Genomic DNA, 23928 nt, shown 5'->3' with positions numbered 1-23928 from the left:
TTTCATGTTTAAAACCTGTTTTGGGTTTCTTTGTTCTGTTGTTTTGATTTATTTTATTTCATTATACTTAATGTGAATAATTCAAAGAACAGGTGTTAAAAATAGAAAATAGTTCAGAGACTCAAATACAATTAAAAGGTATTCTGTTATTTATTTTAATGTTTAAACAGCCTAACTGATGCAGTCTGTGTTCTCCCTTTTGTTTATGAAACAAATTCATTTTTAATTCGCATACAGTGAGCACCTTTTGCTCCTATTCAGTGATTCTTAGTCATCTGATGTGACATCTCCGGTCTGATGGTTTTGGAAGGTGGGGCAGGGTAATGTAGGCGATACCAGCAGATCTCTGTAAGCCCTTTTGTCCCATATGGTGTGCTGTTCACCACAAGACATCGTATCTCTGTGTATCCGTGTGATCCTCGGTGCCCGTCTATTGTCTCCCCTCCTCTCAGCTCATACACAAGCCTAACAGATGGCCCGGCTGGTCACTGACCCTTCCCACAAAGTAGTAAACAACTTATCTCTTCTCGGGCTCCCTCCCTCTCACTCTGCCAGTCCAATCCCTTCATCCCCCAGGCTTAATCCTCAACATAACCAGCTTCTGGATACCAACACAGCTATTAACTGGGCACTCACTGGGCCTGCAGACCTGTTCAGTGTCAAAGGTAATTCAAAGAAGGCAGCGGATCAAGCATCACTCTGTATCGCAAAGCCTCAGGAAGCACAGGACTAAGATTACATAGGTGTTTAAGTAGATATTCAGCGTATATAACAGAGAAGGAGCAGACGGTTAAACAAACAACAGCAACCCATTGAAAAAACAGGTTAGCCACATCTACTAATCCCCGATAACATAATAAGTGGAAACTTCAGGGTCTCTTACCTGTGGGGTCATCGTCAGCTCCCTCTGTGGCTTCGGACTCCGTGTCGGCCTCCACTTCACGGGTGATGGTGCTCACAATGCGAAGCTCAGGGAACAGCGTCACTCCTTCCTGACTCTCAAATTCGGCGGCACTGCGGGCGAAGTGGTCGATGCCGCTCAGGCTGATCTTTGGCTCTTCAGGCTGCAGCACCATCACGTAACCTTCAGCATCCGGCACCGTCACACAGGACTCCTCGTTGAAGCACCTGGGGAAGATTCAACTTTAAATACCAAGAACCCTGAATCTTTGATTATTTTTCGACAAAGCTGCAGCTTCTCCCTCTGCTTTCAAAGTCTTAAGTTGAATTTTGAATGTCCCCTGCATCCTTAGTCAGACTTATGTCCAGCTGAGGATGGGTGATGAAGAAGACAACACACTGAGATAGTGTGACAGGTTGACAACAAATATGACAAATAGAAATTAACTTATTTGGGTTACCTCGATGGCAACAATGGTGTGTGAGAGAAAAGAAAAAGGAAGTGAGGGGTGAATATCATTTCTGACAAAAAAAAAAAAAAACTTGAGTCTCTATTCTGCAAAGTACAAAGCAAACTTCATCAGTCAGTCAGTGATAGACATTCAAGTTTTGGGGAATTGCTGTGGCAGTCCAGCAATAAAACTACAGTCTTTGCTCTTTTCCAGGAAATAGTAGAAAAATAATAACAAAAGAAAAAGGAAATAAACCTCTTTCACCAGTAAACGGATGTATGTAATAATGTGGAGGAAAAACTTAAAAGGTTTAAAAAAAAATTTAAACCTTTTAAAGGCCTTTTCACTTTCGCTTCATTGTGATTGCAAAGTGTTATGTAACTTTACATTTAAAAGGCTTATTGCAACACTTCCACTACATTTATACAGATGTAATCGCACCACTGGCTGTAAAGCTGCTGTCACGGATAGGAATTTAAGGTACGAAGACAATGAATCATTTGGTCTAGTCACTCGGTCCACCCAATGAAGCCGAGCATTGATGCAGATTTGTGCATATGCAAAAAAGAAGCATTGTTAAACTGCTTCACCCACTGGAACCAATTTCGGAGTAAGTTAAAAAATAAAAATAAAACACACAACCAAAAACAGGAGAGTCTTAACATGTTTGTTTCATATCGGTAAATGTATTGCTGTTCTGTTATTCACATTTCAGTCTCTGAGAACATCAAAGAGAATAAAAAACAAAATACGAACTCATAATGCTCTTCTGCCTGTCACTTTCCAGCACCAAAACAGTTCATGTTTATTCTCTTTGTTATGGAAAGCACGTAAAACTCCTGACCTCCTCGTTTTACCTCAGCACACCTTCCTTAAATTTTAAGTAACAAGACAAACCCTCTCTGAATGTCTACAAGGTAAAAAGGACCCGTTTCATAGATGGCTGCAGCTGGATGAGGAGACAGTACAGAGACCGAGCAGAGAGCATAATAAAAAGTATTTTTAGCATCTTACTTGACGGTGGTGGAGATACGAAGGTGCCTGATCCCAGGGGTCGGGAACTGGCGGGAGTTCAAGTAGGAGATGTGCTGCATGACCTTGTCGAAGGCATCGATGTCGTCGCCTTCCACGATCAGAGAGGACTGGTTGGGGTTGAACTCCACCTGAGAGAAGAAAACAAGGTGATTCCAGGCTACTTGTGAAAAATATTTGATATTCTACAAGACTGATACTGAGCTATTATAGAACATGTGGAAAGCCCATTTAAGTCATTTACCAGGCATCACATACAATCAGTTCCACACATAGTCCAGGAGAACTTGACAATATGATCAAAACAGCTGAAATACAACCTTTCAGTTAGAACAGTGGTTCCAAATTTTGGGGTAAAGACCCCAATATGGTTGCAAGTTTAATCCAAAGAGGTTGATGAGAGGGCTGACAAAAAAGGAACCAGTTGTTTTTCATGATTTGTCTTCCACTCTCTGCTTTTTTAGTATTAAATACTTGATAAGTCTCACCTTTTCAGACCTTAAAATATTATTAAAACCTCTCCTTGGTTGAACTAATAACAATTCACTCATAAATGCAACCTATGGGAGGGACAACTGGGTTTGACTGTCTTCTTGACAAATACTCTCAGATTCAACCTCACTGCTGAGTTCTGGATCTCAGTGTTTTGTGCCCTCCTCACCTTGACAGCTGCAGCCACCTCCTCAGGCAGCTGCACATCGAGTCCTTCCTTGCAGGTGTACAAACAGTCGATCACCTTCTTGTTCTCCAGCTTGCCAGAGCGGATGATCAGCCCCGCAAGGTTCCCCCGGAAAAACTGAACCATGCGAGCGTTTGCGCCTGGTTGCATCAGGATAGAGACGAGGAGAAGAAAACAGTAACAAACACACACAAAACATGTAGTTACTCAAGTGTACGTTTCACAGGCGTCACCTTTTCTGGGCTGGAGATTCAAGCATGCTGTTTCAATATGCAAAGCTGGCGTGAGTGGAGTTCATGCGAGTTAGTATGTGTGCCCACACAAGGCCTGAGGCCCGGAGAGCAAATGATGGATGAGCTTATACACGCCTTCAGCACATGCAACATTTGCATTAACGGGGTGAACTGTTGCCTTACTGTGGAAAAGAAATGACATCAACAGAAAGAAAGAAACTCAAAGAGGGGATTATCTAAGATAAGGGTGAATTAATCCTCTTTAGTCGTCTTATTTTCACAAAATAATGGAACCATCTTAAGGGCAGCGAAATGCTCAGCATACACAAAACTGATCTGAAATTTGGAGCCTTGACATTTAAGTATAAGTGAATATTTCAGAGTTACTGTGCGGTGCATCAATCCTGCCGATTGAGAGGTGAAACAACGGTGTCGTGTCTTCCTGCTGAACCATAATGAGCACCACTGCAGAGTCTGTCTCTACATCTGAAGGTCACAGCCTTCCAGTGTTTGTGTGCTGCTGTAGGATTGTTATCTGATATGCAGGAGTTGCTGCTTATAACCCCAAGGTCATGCTCTGTGAGAAAAGTCAGCATGGATGAATCGCTGCAGCCAGGTCACAGTTTTGTGCTCATTATGTGTCTATTTCTGCTCTGCTGGTGTATCAGGTTGTAGTGTAAAAAAAAAAAAAAAAAAAAAAAAAAGAAGCAGCTGCCTGGCTGCTGCAGTGACGACAGCGAATAGATGGAGGATGAATAAAACACACAAAATAATCAGGTAGTTTTAAATCACACCCGACTCAATACTGCCTCATGCTACAGAGTAATGACAAAAATGAAATCTAGAATGTAAATAAGAATCATTCTAGTCAAAATGGTATGAGGATGCAGTTAGCATGGTGGGACATTGTGGACACATGGACATATCTGAGGAGTAATGGAAAGACTTGAGCAACCTGAGGGGGGCTCAGAGACTGTCTCAGTGTCATTGTCATGTCCTGAGTTTTCTGTAGAGGACAGAAACAAGAGAGCAGGGAGAGACAGGGAGGAAAGTCAAGGATCTGCAGGAGAGGTTCAGATGCTAAATATGAGGTCACGGTCAGAATCGAAGAAAGAGTTAATACAGCGTTAGCTTACTGTAAAACAATATGAACATTGTATTTTACACAAGCTCGAATCAAAGGGAATAAGAGAATATCAGGTACCACGCACACATTTATTTTACAATTTAACCTTCAAAAATAGTGAAACCTTACAGAAGAAGAGAATCAGCTTTGCGAAAGAGGAACTCTTAAAAAATTGTAACAAGTTGTAAAACAGATTTCTATATGATGCATGTCGACTTTTTCATAAATGACTACCTTTTGTCGTTGAATAGCGTTCCTTCAAAAATGAAAGTGTTTACCTTGCCAGCAGGCACCGATGGTAAGCTGAGTTTCGATCTTGGAGGTGCGCAGTGGGTAGTCCTCTGTAACCAGGAAGGGCTCAAAGGTGGTCCCATCCACAAACAAAGAAACAGTGGGGAACTCTATGTTCAGCACATAGTGATGCCACTCTTTGTCACACACCTGCGAAGGACACAACAGAGGGCATGAAAAGCTGAAACCGGGACTTAATCGCTATATTTCTTGTTACACGGGGCTGTCATTCTCTAAACTTCAACAAAGTTTGGTTTTAGGAGCAGCCGACCTGGTCGAGTTTCCAGTGAAACTCTGCTGGTTTGTAGTTCTCTGCCTCCGACGGGTCCTGGCGGAGGAGGAAGATCAGTCTGCAGTTGTGCACGTAGAGTGAGTAGTGGTGTCTGTTCATGTCTGCAGAGAAGAGGAGATCTGGATGAGAAACTCTAAAATGGGAATAAATGACTGACTACGTGCTTTATGTAAGATGGCTGAATATTATTAACGAACTAACTGAAGATTGAAAAACACAACATTTGCTGGTATTTGTATTTCTTTTAATTCAATACAACAACTGAATCTAACACACACTAACATTATGTCATGTGGTCTGTGCTATTACTGCATTACATTTACGACTGATGGCAAGAGGGCAGTAAGTTACTTATAAACACTGCATTAAAAACGTAAACTATGATTTAAAAAACAAATTTTCTTTTTAAAATATTCACTTGGATTGGTTATCGGTGCATTACCATTTCCCCGCTGGCAATTCTTGTTTATGTGATTTACAGCATTCCTTTATCAGATTCTCAGAGGCAAAGATGTTTTGAAACGTATTTCACAACCGATTCCTGTTTACAAATGTGTTACTCTCCAATTATTCTTCTGGAAATGTAACCAGAGTTTTATTATTGGAGGAAACCAGGTAAAAATAAACCTTGTTGATACATAAAAATAATTAGTAAAGTAAATTCTAACCTCACTCTCTTTAGTTTTAATATTTAAAATGTAGATTCTGTATTAAGGGATAAAAAAAAAAAAAAAAAACTACACTGTATGAGAAATGAGCTGAATGTGAGATTCATGTTTCTGTGAAGCAGAAGTCTGTGCTGAATGGGGGTCATGAATGATGCTGGGATCATGGGGATGGGAGCTTCCTGTCCAGCCGTTCTGATGTAATCTTTCTTATACAAGCAGTCAGACAGAAGCTGATGAGCTCCCTCGCCCTCACTGGCCACGGCCGAGACTTTACAGTCAATAAGATCAAGGAGCTTGTGACCACACGTAAAAATGTACAACTCCCGACAAAAATGGAAAGGTCAGCGAGCGCCCGGCAGAGGTGGGAAAGAAAATCCAAAGCCTTATTAGCCAGCCAGCTGAGCCCAAACGCTCATTACAGCCTCAAGTTACACTTTTTTTTTTAAATTTGTTTTTTTATCAGAGGCACACTCAGGCACCATGTGTGCAGCAGTAATGAGAAGGCCACTCTGACTGCAAAACAATTAAACACGGGTTTTCAGATAAATGAGTGCATGTCTTGTCTTAACAATGGTTAGTACTTGTTAAGAGTTGTAGTAAATTATAGTATATGATAAGATTGTGACCTAAAAGTGAAAGAAATTTATATTGTGATCTGTACAGACTTTTTGTTCTGATTCTTTTTAAATTGATTTGTTTATACGTTTGATTATAGTTAATGGATAAACAACCTTTTCAGAAAAGTTGGAAACATATAAATAATTAAAATAACTTCAGTTCATGTCGTTGTCATGTCATATTCTTTGCATTAAAGGATTTTCTAATCAACGTGAAAGAAAGTTTTAATCTATAGGGTGGGTCGGCCGTTTATTTCAGACAAATATTAGGAAACATTTTCATTTTCTTAAGGGCCGCTACCTGTCTTGTCAGAGTTGCAGAGGATGGTCTCCTTCTCGTGGGCCCCGGGGCCGTGCCTCATCCACACAGAGATGGTGAAGGGCTCCTTCAGGCTGGTTTTCACCCTACCATCAGGAATCTTGATGGCCTGGGTGCCATTAAACTCAAACACCTGGTCGCTGTCGTGCCCGTTATCGGTAGGCAGTCCTACCGTCCAGTTGGCGGAGCTGCTGGGTGCAGGAAGGAGCTCCACGGTGCCAGAGCTGGCTCCTAGAGAACAAAGACAGCAGAAGCAATTATATTCAGCATGTTGATCTATAAAAAAAAGAAATAAAAAAAAAAAAAGCACCTGATTTCAACTACTGACAACTACCATTTCCAGTGGAGCCGTTGCTTACCACATAGCTTGTGTAGAGACTTCTCAGAATAGGTATCACGGTCACAGCCCTTTCCAATGTGGTTGGTTTCCAGATCAATACTGGCTCGGATGGAGGTGATTGGCTCATCACAGGTCTCCAAGTGCATGCTGGGGAAAAGGGCAAGGCTACCAGTGCCAGGCTCGTATTCAATCCTCTTATTGAAGCCTGAAAAAAAGAGGAGAGAGAAAACAGTGAAAAGATGTCCTTCGAGCACTGATAAGAGGTGAGCTGTAAATACACGGCCTCTATATAGTAATTACTCATTGAGAAGAATTTCAGCTCAGTTCTCTTAAGCGTACTGAAGGCCTTAAAGGAGTCAAATAAATAAACTTTTTTCACAATAGTAGCCTGTATGAACTGCCTCTGTGAAGACGCACATCAACAGAGGTGATTGGTGAGCTACAGTGAGAAGAGGAGAGCTTTGATACCTTGCCAGCTGGGTTTGCAGGTGGGCTTGACGCTAATCTTGACCAGCACGTCCTCGGAGGCCCGGTTCTTTCCACAGTCGTAGGCGGTCACAGTCAACTTATACATGTGCTCTTTGCCGTAGCTCAGTTTCTCTGTGTTCTTGATAAAACCTGAGGGAAGCAGGGAAATAAAAGATAATTTAAGTACCAGGAGGTCAAAGCTGCAGTTGTGCTAGAAATGGAAGTGTAAAAAAAAAGAAAAGAATGACTCAAAAACAGGCATAAAAACCTTTCAGGCAGATATGACCCAAAACACTAAGTATTTTAGATAACACAGAACTGCCACATAGAAAAAGTATTTTACTGTCAGGCCAAGCAGAAGCATAATACATTGACTGACATCTCTTCGGGCCACATCATAATATTTAGATTTTTCTTTGAGATGCTACACTGAGAGTTCATTATTATGAAGCAAGTGTGTATGCAGAGTGTCGACAATTCAAGTGAAGAAAGAAACTGAAGGAATTTGTTGGACTAAGATCAGATCTCATTTTAGGCTCTTATATTTCGACCTCAAACACTGATTAGCTGTCACAATCAACATTATGTATTGTCATCCCGATTGATGTTTTCCCGCTATAACCTGTCTGTATTTCCTATTTATCAGTGAGGCGTCATATCTGTTGGACTTCGATATCAGATGTCTTTTTCACTGGATCTTTAATTTTCTTTTACAAGATACGAAGATGAATAAGCCTCGAGTTCGACACGAATCACTGACCAACCTGGGTGACATTTCAAAAGGCTGTCACTCTCCTGCACGCCAGCGAGCTGCTGTGAATTCTAAACGATGTCTTGCGGCATCATTGTTTACTCGGATCAATAGACTTTGTGATGCGTGTCAATACAATCGTGGCTCTTAGATGTGCGCTGCAGCTTTTTCCCAGCAGGCGCGGAGACGAGGCCGCTACGTGAAGGTACTTACCATCTTTGTCGATGGTGAACGGCACATCGGGAGTCACGATCTCGTAGTTGCAGATTTGGCTGAACTGGAACGAGCAGTCGGCGTCCACAGCTTCCACCTTCAGGATGCTGTCATACTTCTTTCCCTCAATAACGGTGGCTTTGTACGACTTCTCTTTGAACACCGGCGAATACTCGTTGATGTCGTTCACTTGGATGTGGACGGTGGCCCTGAAGGGACGTATTCAAGTTAGGACACGGTCAGCTGGATATTCAATGATGTAGTTATCAGCAGCAAAACATTTTGTTGCCACATTTGATAGAGATCATCAGAATACGTAGAAATGTATATACTGTGTGAAAAGGATCCTCTTTGAATGGATAATTGTGGTCACTTTCACACCTGGAGTTTGTACAAACAAAAACATTTTACATTCTTGCCTTTAAGTTTAGATGCGTGTTGTTTCTTACAAATCGTAGAAAGAAAGGAGTAAACATGAAGTCATGTGGACTGGCAGAGAATTTGTTCATTTTGTTGTTTTGGCAACTGTTATCCTGCATCATCAGCACCACTTGGACCCACATAGAGAAATCCAACCCTGCTACTGTGATGGATCTTTTTGTTTATATATCTTCTGTGGTGTCACAAAGCCCTCACAAACAAATATATCCACTGATTACTTTCTAGGTTATTTAATCACTTAGCCTATAAAATAGCATAAAACAGTGACAAAAGACCAGTGCCAAGATGACCTCTTTAAATGTCTCATTTTTGTTCGACTAAAGTCCTTACGTCAATTTTAAGACAATGAAAAGCATTAAATCTTCAAACGACAAATCTTTTCCTTAAAAACAACTGAAACAATGTAGGATGAAAATAGTTGCAGCTTAATTGTCTGTTGACAATTCTCATAAACAAATAACTCGTCATCAGTAATGACAAACAGAACCTACACAAAAAACATACTTCCAGTCTTATACTGTGATATTACAAGCAATAGCAAACTTCATTCATTTTTGGACAGGGGAATAGCAATTAAGTAGCTCATTACACTCTTTTTTACTCTCTGATGAGGGAAAATCCTCACATTAGTCCTTATGTGCATTCATATTACTAAATGATAATGGATTATTATAAGGCTGAATTGGGACAAGACTCCCTTGACATGTCCCACAATGAGCATAAAGATTCAATAGTAACTTCGCTTTTAATTTCATTGTAAAACCACATAATTATTTTAACACAGTCCTGTGGTGCCTTTGCGTTGCTTTCACAAACCAACCAAAATAGCCAGTAAATGCATCATAGTTCGAATGAACCACACCTAATGTGTTCAAGTACCCTAAAATATTCCAGATAGATATGAGACTGTAGGTCTTCATTTTGTGTTTACAGAATAATCAGTGTATATCTTTTCTGTGAGGTGATAAGACTTTTCTGAAATCACTGCAGAACACACAGTCTGGTTAAGATGGAGGAAAACTCAGGGATCAGATCAGGTACTGAGACTTTTGAGCTGGCAGACTCACTTGTGGGATTTCTTCATGTTGGCGCCATCAGGACCCTCTCCACAGTCATAGGCCTGGATGGTGAAGGTGTGCTCCTTCTGCAGCTCGCAGTCCAGCTTGTCCTTGGCCCTAATCACCCCTTCGCCAGTGGACTTGTCCAGGACCACTGCCTCGAAGGGTACATTCTGCCCATGGATCCTGAAGCCGCAAATCTCACCTGAACACGTTAAGAGCCAAAAGAGAGTTTGCTCAGAATAACTGACGATAGCGGTGAAATTTAAATTAAAGATTTAAAAAAAAAAAAAAAAAAAAAAAGATGTTAACTACAAAACAAATTAATTCAAGCAAAAAAAAAAAAAAAAAAAAACACCAGCCACAGGTTTTGGGAGCCGGGGAGTTGTAGATTGGTGTGCGTGGTGTCTGTGGAGGAAGCCCAAACGCACTGTCACATGGGTGAGTAGTTGGTGGGAGTCGGGAGAGGGTGTGGGACATTTAGTATCAGTAGACAGAGTGTATTTTCCAAGCCACTTGAAAACATTGCATCCAGTCATGCAGGCAGAAACTGAAAATAAGTGGACAGGCATTTCACAGGAGTACTTATAGATATCATAAATCAAAGTCATGAAACCAAGCTCAAACCAGTACAGAGAGCACAGTATTAGAAAGCGAGAAGCATTTATCTCTGTAATGAATACAAATTAAAACCTATCTTATGAGAGAAACAATAATTAATATAAACAAAAGAAATTTAAAAAAAAATTAAAGCTCCTATCAATAGAGAGCATTGTGATTAGGTGATACAGCACTAATTCAGCCATCAAAACCCTAAAACGTCTGTGAAAGAAAAATAAAATCTCCGACAACACTTCCTATAATATTTCTTCACAACTAAATAAAGTCTTCCTGTGTAATTTTGCCTCATCCAAAGCTACTGCAATGAATCCAAATAAAAAAATAAATAAATCACAAAATCATAGAGAACTGAACCAGTACAATAACAGTATTCAAACAAACAAAAAAGTACTGGATGAGAACTGGGGTTAGAAATATCAACTTGCTTGACATCCACATCAAATGACAACTGCAGCCATGCTAATGGTGGGGATTAGTGGTGGAGAACTAACTCAAAGAGATCCACTGAGGCAAAGATGCAACAACAGAAACTTTGCAGCAGAGAGAGTTTGCATTAGTTAACAATCCCAGCAATCTCATTCTGAAGATTTAAATGTCAGAAGAGTCCACAGGAGTCACTGTAACTGCATTAGAGGTCACAAAGAGGCACCACGAGCATGCTTGGTGTCTTTAAGACTTTTTCAGAGCCTTCTTTTGCTTTGAGAGAAACAATTCTGGTGTCAATTTCTGCTCCAATTGCCATGAAAGTCAAGAGGTTATGATATCCTCTTATGCAAGCTTTAGATTTGACTTCATATTATCATTTATAATCGTGCCACAAATTGCCTGAGCCTTCCATGTTTATTAATTGAAAGAACTGGATTGGACAAAAAGGCAGCAAAGTGACTGAGAAGTCCTGTTTTTTTAAGCAGCTTTCTGTTTCCTTGTGACAGCTGAAAAACTGTTAGGGTCTGCAAACTGCAATGGATGTCTCATGCACAGATATTTCTAAGAGCAGTCAGCCCCACATCACACTTTTCATCCAGCTGTTGGAACTCCAAAGAATTCAGGGTGAGAAAAAAACGCAAGGTCGAGAAAAACCAAAATGGGGGGAAATTACAGAGCATGGCGGGAGTTTCTGTGTAAAAGTGTGGATGCTGTTTTTTTGCGTTAGTGGGTTAATAGTAACAAGTAAGCACAAGGCAGAAGAAAGAGCCCAAGATCACCTTCTTCAGTGAGGGTCACCTCAAAACTCTCTACAAAGAAGGGAGAGAAGATAAACCCAGATCAGTGGAAAGAAGAGTTAGGAGCTCAGAGAAAACACAGAGAGGACAGAAAGGAAACATACTCTCGCTTTAGGTTTACAGAACCACCATCAGAAAAACTTCTGCCAGTTAAAAAAAAAAAAAGAAAAAAAAAAAAAGGAGGGATTCATACATTTAAGAAACACTGGTTGTGTTATAGCCTTTGCAGTATTATCAATGACTCAGAAAATCCCACAAGAAACCAAAATCTCACTTTTCAAAACCAGCATATTTTGGAGGATTGTAGAAAGTCTGCTCCTCTTCTCAAAATGTCACACTTGTGTTTAGTGGAAACCAATTTGTCAATGATCCAATCACTGTGTTTGACAACAATTTAAAACATGTACTGAGAAGGTGAAGAAATCTCGGCAGTGCAAAATGATGAAGTCCTTTTCTGCTCAGCTGACTGATTTAAATCCCTGTCACAGCCTCCGGAGGGTTTTCACCTGCTGAACAATTAGAAATGGATTTCACATTAGTGAAGGAGAAGCGGGTGCAGCTAATGGATGGATGTCCCGTTGGAGGCTGCCGTTAAGGCCCGTCATGCAGTGGGAGTAATGGCCTTTAACGACCAACTCCCACCAAGGTTTGGGGAATTCCTCAGCTTTTCATTAGTCTCGCTGGCCTTGCATCATGAAGGATAATCTGAACATTCACATATTCACTTATCAATAAGATAACCTATTTGCAGGAACTATGCTGCAGAAATGAAGGATATTTTCTTGTCATCTTGTTCATTACTTCTGTAGAGCACAGTCATCAATCACCAATCGCCCTGACTGAAATACTTACAGTGACTGTACAGTGCAGTCAGTACATCAGCCTAATATACACTGCGGATGGAACGGTTCGCAAACATTTCCCGTTCAGTTCATTTCACGGTTTTGTGGTCATTTATGTTCAGTTCGGTACATTTATGCTTCTAATGTGCTCGGCAAAAAAAAAAAAAAAAAACAGTTCGTTGTTTGACTTGACAAAACTCTGGCTAAGAACATGCAGCGTCTTTATTTAAAGTGTAGGTTTTCTAATTGGAGGCACACACTCAAGTGTGGGCAGGAGGGCATGTTACAGCGCAGCTCGAGCACTTCAACCGTATGCTTGAGATCTTATACCCTCCGAGACTACATAGGGCTGCATGCCTATTGCTATAAACACCCCCCGATGCTTTAGTTCTGGATCGTGCCCTGTCTGAATCTACATAAAGAGGCTGTTTAGATGCTCCTGGCAGAAGGAGCTGCCCTTTCCAACTCGACTCTCTCCTCCTTGCACTGTGAAGGGGCTCACTGGGCACTGGGATGTCTTCTTCCATCGTTGCTAGCATAAGTAACACGTGCTTGCAGCGCTCGCACAAAGTCGCCGTTTTATCCACCGTTTGTTTTCCGTCATCGTCATCATAGGTAACGCTGAACCCACAGTGCTCCCATTCATCAGACTGCTGGCGAATGTTTCTCTGGGTTATTGGCACGAGTCTTTTCTTTCTTTCTTAATAGTCATTCGATTTTCTTTCTGCACGTGCCTCATAACCTACTTCAAATGACTTGAACAATACAGAAATGCGATGAAGGAGTGGGACTCTTTTTACCTTAACTGTTCCACCCCTAATATACACACTAACTTCCTTGTTCATGGTTCACCTGTTCACCGTGATCTGACTCCAGTCTGGGATTACGCCTCTGAATGGCCTGTGAGTCAGCTTTACAGTGAACTCTGTTTGTTGGCACAGATGGACGAACTAGAAGGAGGCTGGCACGACAGAGCGGGTCACCGCTGCTGCCACGTGAAGCCCGACCGCTCACTCTGTCTCGAGAGAACTTGGTTCACAGGAACACAGTCCGTTCTCAAAACGCTGCTCATCAAAAGAGGGGAGCCCCAGCTGAAAGAAGTGGGAGCGCCAGGCTCTGTATTCAACACTAATTTACTGTGAAAGGAGACAAACGTCATGCAGAGAATGTGCATTTTATTTGACTGCTGGGCCTCTTGTTGAGGTTGTCATCCAAAACAGCCATCAGCTCTGGAGAATTATCAAATTTCACATGACGTTGCGAAGAATATTACATTTGCCATGTCCTGAGGCCAGCACATGGAGGTTAAAGCCTCGCAGTCTAAATCAGGAGAAGTAATCTGAGATTAAAATGGTCATATGAAGTCTAGTGAAAGCACAAAGTGTGAAGAGAGCAGCAGACAAAAGATCACACAACTCATGGGATGTGAAATGGTGGGAAATCATTTCCAGGGCTGTGGTGCTTTGAATCCTGGCCAAAGTCAATCCTGGCATGATGAAAAAAACCCACAAAAAAACAACAACCCAGAGCTAACGCTGCCTTCGTACATAAAGCGCACTAATTGTGCCTCTCTTCCACTGGGAGGGGGAAAAAAAAAAAAAAACATGAAAAAGTGTTTTGATCTGAATATGAAAAGGGCCGATCTGGAGGATATGGTAGCCAGCTGTATGTCAGTGACAGGCAACCACACGTTATTCAACAATGAACAAAGGAAAAAGAGTACGATTTGATGGCTACTGTCTTCTTCACGACTGAGTCAGTGATAATTTCATTTTAGGTTATCTCAGATATAGCCTTTATGACCGACAGAATTAAGACTTATACATATTAAAACACCCAGCAGGGAGGGAGACCTTCATGCATAAACCATGACATGCTCACGATTTCAAAGCATGACGCTGAGTCTAGATTAGAGGCTGTACTTACATATTAAGTAAAGCTTGCTTTCTATTTCATTTGATGAGAATAATTAATTCAGCTCAGTTCAGTTCAGTAATCCGTTCGAAAAAAATATCATGTGTCTTGAAATGTTCGTATCGATATCCATGAGATGTTTATGAAAATGTAAATTATTCATGCGGGTTTTTCTGCGTCCAGCATGTGTTACAGTCTCAAAGCTTAGTGGATATGTTTTTCTCTTGCATTTACTGCAAAATGACCAGGGTTTCTTTCCTGAGTACAGTGAAGGGATGGCGGCGGCAGCAGTAAACGCTCTTCCTCACCTGCATAGCGTAGAGGAGCATCCTTGTCCAGCGCAATTAGAGGCGGGTCCAGAAGAACTTTGTCGTCATTTTCCGTTACGATGCCGTGGTACGTCGTCTCGATCCATGGTTTGTGCTTGTTGACTGTGAGAAACAGAGAAATAGTGTCAGTGTCTAATTTCTGTCTCGAAAGACAACTGAAATAGAAACTGACGTGTTTTTAATGATCTCATTTCATGTCTGTTTGCTAAAAATTTCTCGTCTAACTTTTATCTCCCCCCTCCGATGCAGCTTAAGTATAAATTTTTAATTCGGTTTTGGATGCTTTTAACGTTATTTTTAGAAGCACCGCAGAAAATAAAAGGATCACCTCCAGCAGGAACAGGCAACCACGAGCCAGAGAGGACCAAAGCTGTGCACGTTTGAGAGGAAACTAGTTCAGCTGGTGTCACACAGAGTGGGATGAAAACCACTGTGCTGAACATCCTACTCCATCTTAAATCTACAATGTTCTTGATGCTGTATTGTTCAATTATGAAACCAGATCATTTCAAGATGCTTTTATGATGCCTTCCACACCAGCACCGTCCTAAGAGACAGAGCCACTATGATATCAGTGAATTGGTTTTAACAGCGGTACCACACGGGTGGTCAAGACTCTTGACTCCGAACTTTCAGGCCTGTTTGCAGCTACGGGTGCTCATCTGACTGGGAAGCGTCCCAGCTGCTTACAGGACTCGGTTGTAGCCGGCGGCTGCAGAAAAAAGCTGCAGTGAGTGACATATTTGGGCCGGCTCAGGGAACAGCGTCGATGCAGGGGGGGGGAGATGGAGCTCTCTTGCAGCCAATATGTGCTCACTCCAGAACGGGAGGAGAGGCAAGCATTCCTGTACTACTGATCTGCAAAAGGTAATGCTAACTCTGTCTGACGGAGTGCTGCGGGGGACAGATCCGCAGGGAAACGCAACCACACCAGGCAAAGCACAAAAACCAGGATGTCCAGATCACCCTGTGACTGTAGTTTTTGGAGTGATAGATTTACTTCAGGCACAGTAACGCATGAGGGAACCGTTACATAACTGCCTTGTTAGTAACAGCTCTATTTTTTTTTAACTGTCTGATCACAAAAAAAAAAAAAAAAGCATTATTTTGTTTCTTTTGCGGCTACCGAAGATGAAGAGATCCAGAGCGAGTTAAAGTCTCTACGCACTGCTTCCTCTGTCCTCAAATAAACCGCACTGTTCTTGAAAATGTAAACATGTGTCTGATATATTCAATGTGACCAGACCATGTAGTCTTCCTAACATTGAACGGCTGCAACAGCCTAAACAATCAATGGCAGGAATAATCGACCACAACAAAATAATGTGGCCCAAATGTAATGTAGGGAAACAGTTCCAGTTACACAATCTGTCTGAGGTTGACAATGATCCGCATTCATAATTTATAAAACGTAATAATTTGACCATGGTTAAACAGGAGCATTCCCTTGAATTTTAGTAACACATGCTATATTTAAGTTGTTATGAGTAACATGAAATGAACTCTGTCAGCTAGAAATAAAGTTCTATGTTCGTTCACTTTTCTGTAAGATCCAAGTCTCTGGGACAAAAAGCAACGAAGTCCATATTGACTTTTAGTAAATAAGTAAAAATGTAATTCCCTGCTTTATGAGCTTTTCAACTCTAAATGATCGCGCTGCAGCAAAAGGTTCCACTGCTGAGTTTTTAAATAAAAGCCTTTAACAGTTTAGTTAGTGACTATAAGGCCCATTTTGTTATTAGTCGACTGAAAGCACTGTTGAAAGGAGAGTTCGCTACTGCTTACAAGAATAACTTATTGTAGATATTGCTGTCCAGAAGCCTGCATTATTACTTTGTTTTGGTATCCTGAGTAAATGCACACATATTTTGGCATGTTTAACAGGATATATATAAAAAAAAAAAACATGCCATAAAATTAAACTGCAAGTATCGTGATAAACAGGCCGTTATTCAGATATGCTTACACCACTATGTATTAATTAATCCATGACGCTAACTCCAGTCGTCTTCAATAGAAATGCAAAGATGCTATGTGCAACAACGGCTAAGTGTTGGTCATGCGAGATGGAACCACATAACATTCCCTCAAACCAAAAAATAACTGTCCATCTTAAAAGTCATCCTGATCACAACAACCGATTTTTTTTAAATAACAGAGAGAACGTGCAAATATTGGCAATTGGCAAAAATCATTTGAAAATGCTGACATATCAGATATTAAAAAAAAAATCCTATTAAAAAAATCCATTTAGATACAAATTTTACATGTTTAGTTGTTTGACATTGATGACAATGCAAAACCTGAAAGAAGCATCCTCCAGACCACATTTATCCGGTTAAACATGCACAATCAAACATTATGCACACAACACTCATCTCCAAAGTCAACCTTGTTTCAATAGACAGATTAATTACTGTTGTCAGCGTCACCGGGCTTGTAACACGTCCACAACTGTACATTTTAACTGCAGTTTTGTGTATTTTAAACTCTGAAAAATGTAAGTTTGTACTCAACATTATATACATAAAGGTTTCAAAAACTTCATGTCAGCTGACCCAAAAGCTCATTAAAACATTTACAAAGGCATGTTGCTACTTGCTGACTTACACAAATTAATACATGCAGATTTAACAGCAGTAACACCATTTCCCCTTTGAGTCTTTGCAGTTAAATCCTATTTGCAGTACGTTTTACAGTGGAATTAAATCTGCAGCTCTTTTATGTTGCAGAAAGAGTCGACATCACACATGCGTCATCTGACTCACAGAAAGACGCCTGACGTTCAGTAGCACGACCTGTGCTACAATTAAATTGTGATCTTCAAATGGAAAGTAAATAAAGCGAAAACCCACGACAGCATAAATAAATAATTAAGATGTTTACAGATGACATTAAATGTCAATCATGCCAAATCCAATTTCAGCGACGCAAATGACTTCCATTTATGTCGTCACACAATTCAGTGTAATTCTCAGGGACTGAAAAAACAGTTACAAAGTTAAAAAAAATTAATTAAAATCCCCAGCTGCATAAAACATTATTTAATAATTGAACACAGCACAACAAAACACAGCATGATGATGGCTACCTGACAGAGCCTACGCTTAACAAGGCATAAAGAACATTAATCCAAAGATTACTGCCATTTCAATTTAAACAGTTCCACTGTAAGAAAGGCCTTTGCCAAAATGAAAAGTGTATCCCCACGTCTCAGATCTACATGGAGATTTAAAATCACTTCACATCCCTGGTTAAATATTGTCCTGCAAATCAGCGGTTAATAGGAAGGAGTCGATGAGCTTGCCAGTGAGTCTGTATTGATGAAGTCTTTGCTCAGCGTCTCGTGACCTGCAGTGAGGTGGATGTCTTCAGACAGATTGCCGGCCAGACTACTGCAATAATCTGCTTTGACTTCCACAGAGTCACAGTTACTGCTAGCTTGGTCACATGTGGGCCTCATTTGTCCACGAGTCTTTTAACAGCCTTCAGCACCGAGGTGCACAAGCAGTATCTCCTGCAGGTGTAAGCAAAATATTTCAACCCAATCTGAACCAGTAACAACCGAGTAACCAAACAAGATGGCTGTCTGATGAGGGGGGCGGGGTGGGGGGGGACGTTTATGTCTGGTCTACTCCAATGTTATTCCCCTTAACTTAAAAAGCAGCACGTCCATTTGTGTGGTACAAATCTCCACACCGGCAAATCTGTACTTTAGAGGGCGCATTTCATCCACCGTAAACAGGCCCACCAATCAAATACCTGCACACACAACTATCACCTCATCAACCCTGTGCTGTGATACCAAGCTAAATCTAGGACCAATCCCCTGCAATGATCCGAGAGCAGCACCAATAAAATCAAATACAAAAAAGAGTTGATGCAGATACAAGCACTGATGGAAAAAGTGTAACGTGAGTGAGTGGAGGTATGAGGACGGATGAGAACGACCCTGAAGCCCCCAGACAAACTCAAAAACAAACTGCACCCCTGCTGTGCATTGCCATTAACATCAAAGCCCCCTTTCATTCAGAAACCTCCCATGAAATGACATCTGAAACAGTATTTTATCTCAAGCATGAAATTATCATACATTGCGTGAAATTGCAGACAAGGTCCTTTTGGCAAGATGGCTTCATCGAACGGAGAGAACAGTTGTTGTGCTGTGGACTCGCTCACAAACAACATTTGACACAAAGCAAACAAAAATGTGATTGATTTGCACAAACGCAGACGCCATGTTCTTGAGAACTGTGTATTTTCTTACAAGCGATCTATATTCCTCATAGAATAGCATTCTTACGATCATAAGGGACGGAGTATGTGTTATAAAGGAGGGAGAATATGTTTTAAGAGGGGAGGATTTAGGATTTAGGGTGGAATAAGATTAGAAAAAGGGCTTTGAAACGATGTGGCCTGAGAGGGGCCCGCTGCTGCAGCACGGAGAACGCTCAGCCTGGACGACTGCCATTTTCTTAATTTAACTTAATTAGGAAACCAGTCCATCCAATACAATGCGTACTCACTACTAGCACAATTACAACCTGCAGACTCAGTCATTCAGAAGACAGTTCAAGACTCTTTAAGATCCAACATTAAACTGATTAACTTTTGGCATATTGTCTTGTCTTAGTGATTTTGCAGTAAAATGAACCCGATACGGATGCGCGTGTCAATCGCTGCTGAATCCCATGTGAGCCTGAAATTAACAATTTTATTAATCAATCTATCAATTTTGTTGCTGAATTTTCATGGGGTGACACCTTCAGTCCAAAGCTCAAAAAATGAACATGACAAAAAAACAGAAAAAGCAGCAAATCCTAAAATGTAAGAGGCATAATTTTCTTTAATGTTTTTACTCAATAAAAGACTTGGACAATTAATCAATCATCAAATTTGTAGCAGCATAATTTTCTCTTATTAATTGTCTAATCTATGAAAATTTGTTCGGCTTTAAACTCAAGGAAAAACGGCGCAAAATTAAAAAAAATTAAAAAAACCTCACATATTGAAACTGAAGGGCGTCACGACTAAGTGAGGAAAAGCTGTCCTGACTAAAACTGCAGGTTCAGCTGTCGGTGAAAAACGCTGCTGTCTAAGGATACGTCAAAGTTAACAGTTGGCAGAACACAATAACTGCGAGAGGCTGCCTCCGTTATCACTGCCTCTGGATGTATCAAATATAACAGCTAAATCAGAAAGACAAAGTTGTTGTCATTTTATGATGCCTTGGAGGCAAAAACAAGTAGAACGGTATATTATTAACCTCATTTAACGAGTCTTCCTGCTGGAGTGCAGATTGATCGCATAGAATCAAGACAAACTCTTTTTTTAGATGACTGCGCACACACACATGTACATTTGCAGGTTAAAGAGGAAAAAAATGGCGTACAGTTACTCACCATTCTATTTCTGGCACAAAGAAATCGTTGGCCTCAATATAAATATTAGATGAAGACCTAGGATATAAATGCAGATATAATGGGCCGATATTAGCCTCTTGCTGAATAATAAATACTAAGCCGGCAGTGTTATCCCCTGCCAACGTATGCAAAAACAAAAATGTTTGTGTTTTTTTTAACAGCATCCATCTCAAGCATGCAGCGACAAATAAAATCTCCTTTATACTATAGCCAGGAAGGAAATTATTCCGCCCCAGTGTGGCAGAATTTAAGAAGCCTTGGAGAAATGAACAAACACACATATCAATTGGTTACTGTAAATGCACAGATGGTGAGTTACTGGACGCACTTCCGGCCCAGCGCCACAGTGCACAGTGGTATGCAATCCTGTTACACAGCAAACAAAGCCAATGACATTTAATCCCATTATGGGACGCGTCTATTTCACTCGCTGACGAGGTTGAGCAAGACATCAAACTGTAACAAAGGCAGGCCCCTGCCAAGTTTTTACCCTGGACATGCAGATAGGAGCACTTTATAAGAAGAATATATAGAACGTAAGAACACCTTGACGTCTCTTAACGTGTCCAAATGGTCGACAGGAGGAGAACTTAAGAGATCAGGAACATTTTCGCAGGGTCGACACTCGGCTGACTGCTGACACCGGTGGATGAGGACGAAGTACTTGGTTTGGCCGTGCGTGCCAAGCTGTGCCGTGGCAGGCCATCTACAGATGAGCTCTGTGAACCAGAGGGGGTGTTTTAAGATACTATGGCCGGTTATTACAGAGGGGTTTGCTTCCCTCTCTTTGAAATGTACTGTGGGGGGAAAAAACAATCAGGCAGACCTTGAATCATGATCGGTGATCAGTAATCCGAACAACGGTCACAGCTGCAGCTTGAGGCTGAGACCAGGATGGCGAGCACTTATCCCCACATCGGTTACTCACAAACATGATAGTGCACCATGTTTTAGCAAGGAGAAGAATCCTCTTTGATATAAAACCTTTTGTTGTCCAGTGTGATTACCACTGCAACTTTTGTGCTTGCCTTGCAACTGGTTTACCCACAGGACGATCAATAGCTTTAGAAAAGGCTTAAAAGGATTCTGCTCTCTTTCCAAACAAACAAACTGTTTCTGTGGATTTGATCTTAAATTTGACACAAATAAATCAACACAACAATAACACCATCAGCAGCCAATAAGGTCAAACTTTAAAGCAATCTTTCGGGATTCACAAACTTCCTGTGGAGGCACAAATTAAACGGTGAGACGCCACCACAGACTTCCTTCATGACCCCCAAAGAGTGAGGGAACATATTCATTCACACGGTCACAAAGACAAAGCCCCATAATGGTTGCCTGGCCCTTTCACTGAAGCGTTAACTATACAGTTTGACCTATTAACCGTGATGAAACACTTCCTGCGAGAATGTCTGAGCGACAATGGGTCCTGGTAATCCTGAGATTCAATAGGCAGCCTGTACACACCATGGCACTGATGTGCTGCCTCTTTCTCATAGGGGGGGGTGGGGGGGTCAAATCTCTGTACTTCCCCAACACTGATGTTGTGAGCCAGTAACTCTGAGCCGGAGACAAGATCAATTTCCCAAAGGGACAGTACAGTATATTAGAGCTGCACCAATATGTCGATTAATTGATTTATTGTTGACAGAAAATGAATCACCAACTATTTTGATAATCTATTAAACATTTTGCGTGACTTCTTAATTGAAAAAAAATTTAAAAAAAATTCTGATTGCAGCTTCTTGTATTTGAATATTTTGTGTTTCTTTTTTTACTCCTTCGTGATAATTAACTGAATATCGTTTGGTTGTGGACCGCTTGTTGGGACAAAACAAGATATTTGAGGCAGCATCTTGAGCTTTGGAAAACGCAGGTAGATACTTTTTGGTATTTTCCGACATCTTTAGGACAAAACAGCTGATCGTATAGTCAAGAAACTACTCAATAGAATATTTGATAACGACAATAATCATCAATTGCATATCTTGATCTTGAACGCTTGACAAAAGTTTAACACATGTCCAGCTAGTGTACAAATGTCACTACCGGTATTGAATAAACCAAAATACAACGATGTAAACCGGGTTACAAGCAGAAAAACCCTCCACAGCTGTCCAGTTTGTAGCAGCATCGTAGCAGCATATGATCAGTGTGTAATTTTCAGATGAGGCCTCATAATGCCCGGGAACCTCTGAGGACTTGTTGTGTAATGATGATGCAGCAGTCACGTGTCCGGCCTGCAATGTGCTGCGCAGCTCTGCCTCATCGATTTGGCTCATATTTCACATTTGATGTCCGGCAGCCTGCAAGCCTTCAACTCCTTTGATTACATGTAAATGTGAATCTCGACTACGCTCCACAGAAGGCTGGTCACCTCTGAGCAACACATCACTCTCTGGTGCATTAATAAATCAAATATCCATTCGCACCCATCACATTCATTTGAGTCCTGCAAAATTTCACATTACGCTGAAGTACATTGTACAGAAAAATATTACTATCCTACCATACAGACAGCAGACTGGAACTGTGTGTCTTAGTATTTAGATTACATACGAAGCAGCTAATGCATGTGGTTAAACTTTGGTGAAATACACTGCATCATCAGTCTTCGCCCCGGTGCAAATGTTTGCTTTAGCCAGGCTTGTAAACAAATTACAATTAGCAACATAACATGCCAATCACAGGCGACGTTAAGTGGCAGCACGGTCCACAAGCAGAGTGTGTGCAGACTGTCTTTTTGTTGTCTGAGACTAAATAAAGCCTCTCTGTTGCCAGGTTGTTCATATTTGTCCCATCAGCTGCAGCACAGCACGGAAGGAGGAGGAAGAAAGAGGAAGAGCGTCTGCGCTCGGCCTACGGTCGGAGCCTGAGGTGTTTCCAAGGAGAGTTTGGAAAATTCTGAGCAGCTCAAACTGGGAAAACAAAAATACAGACAAATATGCGATATGCACCAAAATCTTAAGTATATATAATTCTGTGTTTGCCGAAAGCAAGATTTTTCTCGCAGAGAGCTGTTTTTTAAATAACAGCCACAAGGGGCCTCAATGGCTGTTTAGAAGCTGCTACAGGCCTAATCTAAGTCAGACAGAAATATCCGACGGAAACAAAAAGACACTGCAGCCAGATAGGTGAGTCTGAGAGAAGGAATGACTTCAACTGTGCTGGTAAGTGGTTCTCTCCTTAATCAATGAACAGTCTGCTCATGGTCTGAAACAGTGGGCACACTTCTGTTTGTCTTGCTTTACAAGCTCCCGAGCATGTTGACGCAAACCACTTCCATCACAGACGGTGGACTGTTTCCAGAGGCCCGCAGACCCTTAAAGGGAAGCCCCGGACCTCAGGGGCCCTCGCTCCCTAAACACCCCGTTCGCACAGGACAGCCTCTCAGTTTCCCTGCCAGGCAACAACATTTGTTTGTCTTGTGTGCACTCACAACCGCCCAACAGAGCGAACACACCCCGGACGGCCGGAGCGCTCCTCAGAAGAGGGGGTTGGGAGCCACAGGGCCCTGAACGCAACTCAATCACCTCTCTGTGTGAGCCGCACAAAAGAGCCAGTGAGAGCGAGAGCGAGACGCAGGGATCTCTGCACAGGCGCTCGCGTGGAGCCGACCTGAGGCAGGTAATGTGCTCTCTGGTTACCCGTTTCCCATGGAAGCTGAATCTTAATGTGAACACGCCCCAAACG

General features: G+C 41.4%; 1 protein-coding gene across 2 annotated transcripts in view; it reads right to left on the bottom strand.

The window, feature by feature from the left end:
- The window catches only part of clstn1 (calsyntenin 1), a 37227-nt gene that overhangs the window by 8384 nt on the left and 4915 nt on the right, over positions 1–23928 (bottom strand). The window contains exons 2-14 of one of the 2 annotated variants that reach the window (XM_069688990.1): positions 14789–14911; positions 11707–11736; positions 9890–10085; positions 8382–8590; positions 7418–7567; positions 6969–7154; positions 6592–6840; positions 4985–5106; positions 4701–4863; positions 4252–4302; positions 3046–3203; positions 2367–2515; positions 884–1128 (exon numbers count right to left, since the gene is read on the bottom strand). In XM_069688990.1, the coding sequence (XP_069545091.1) occupies positions 884–1128; positions 2367–2515; positions 3046–3203; positions 4252–4302; positions 4701–4863; positions 4985–5106; positions 6592–6840; positions 6969–7154; positions 7418–7567; positions 8382–8590; positions 9890–10085; positions 11707–11736; positions 14789–14911 (2031 nt within the window). The remainder of the gene's footprint in view (positions 1–883; positions 1129–2366; positions 2516–3045; positions 3204–4251; positions 4303–4700; positions 4864–4984; positions 5107–6591; positions 6841–6968; positions 7155–7417; positions 7568–8381; positions 8591–9889; positions 10086–11706; positions 11737–14788; positions 14912–23928) is intronic. The other variant, XM_069688991.1, reaches the window with a different exon arrangement.

This window comes from Brachyistius frenatus, unplaced genomic scaffold (genome assembly GCF_029030835.1).
Source record: "Brachyistius frenatus isolate BFR_SWC_R1_liver_20210118 unplaced genomic scaffold, ASM2903083v1 Contig_6, whole genome shotgun sequence".
Classification (NCBI taxonomy): Eukaryota; Metazoa; Chordata; class Actinopteri; family Embiotocidae; genus Brachyistius; species Brachyistius frenatus.
The sequence above is the reverse complement of the archived record's forward strand: the minus strand, read 5'-3'. Positions and strand labels throughout refer to the sequence as shown.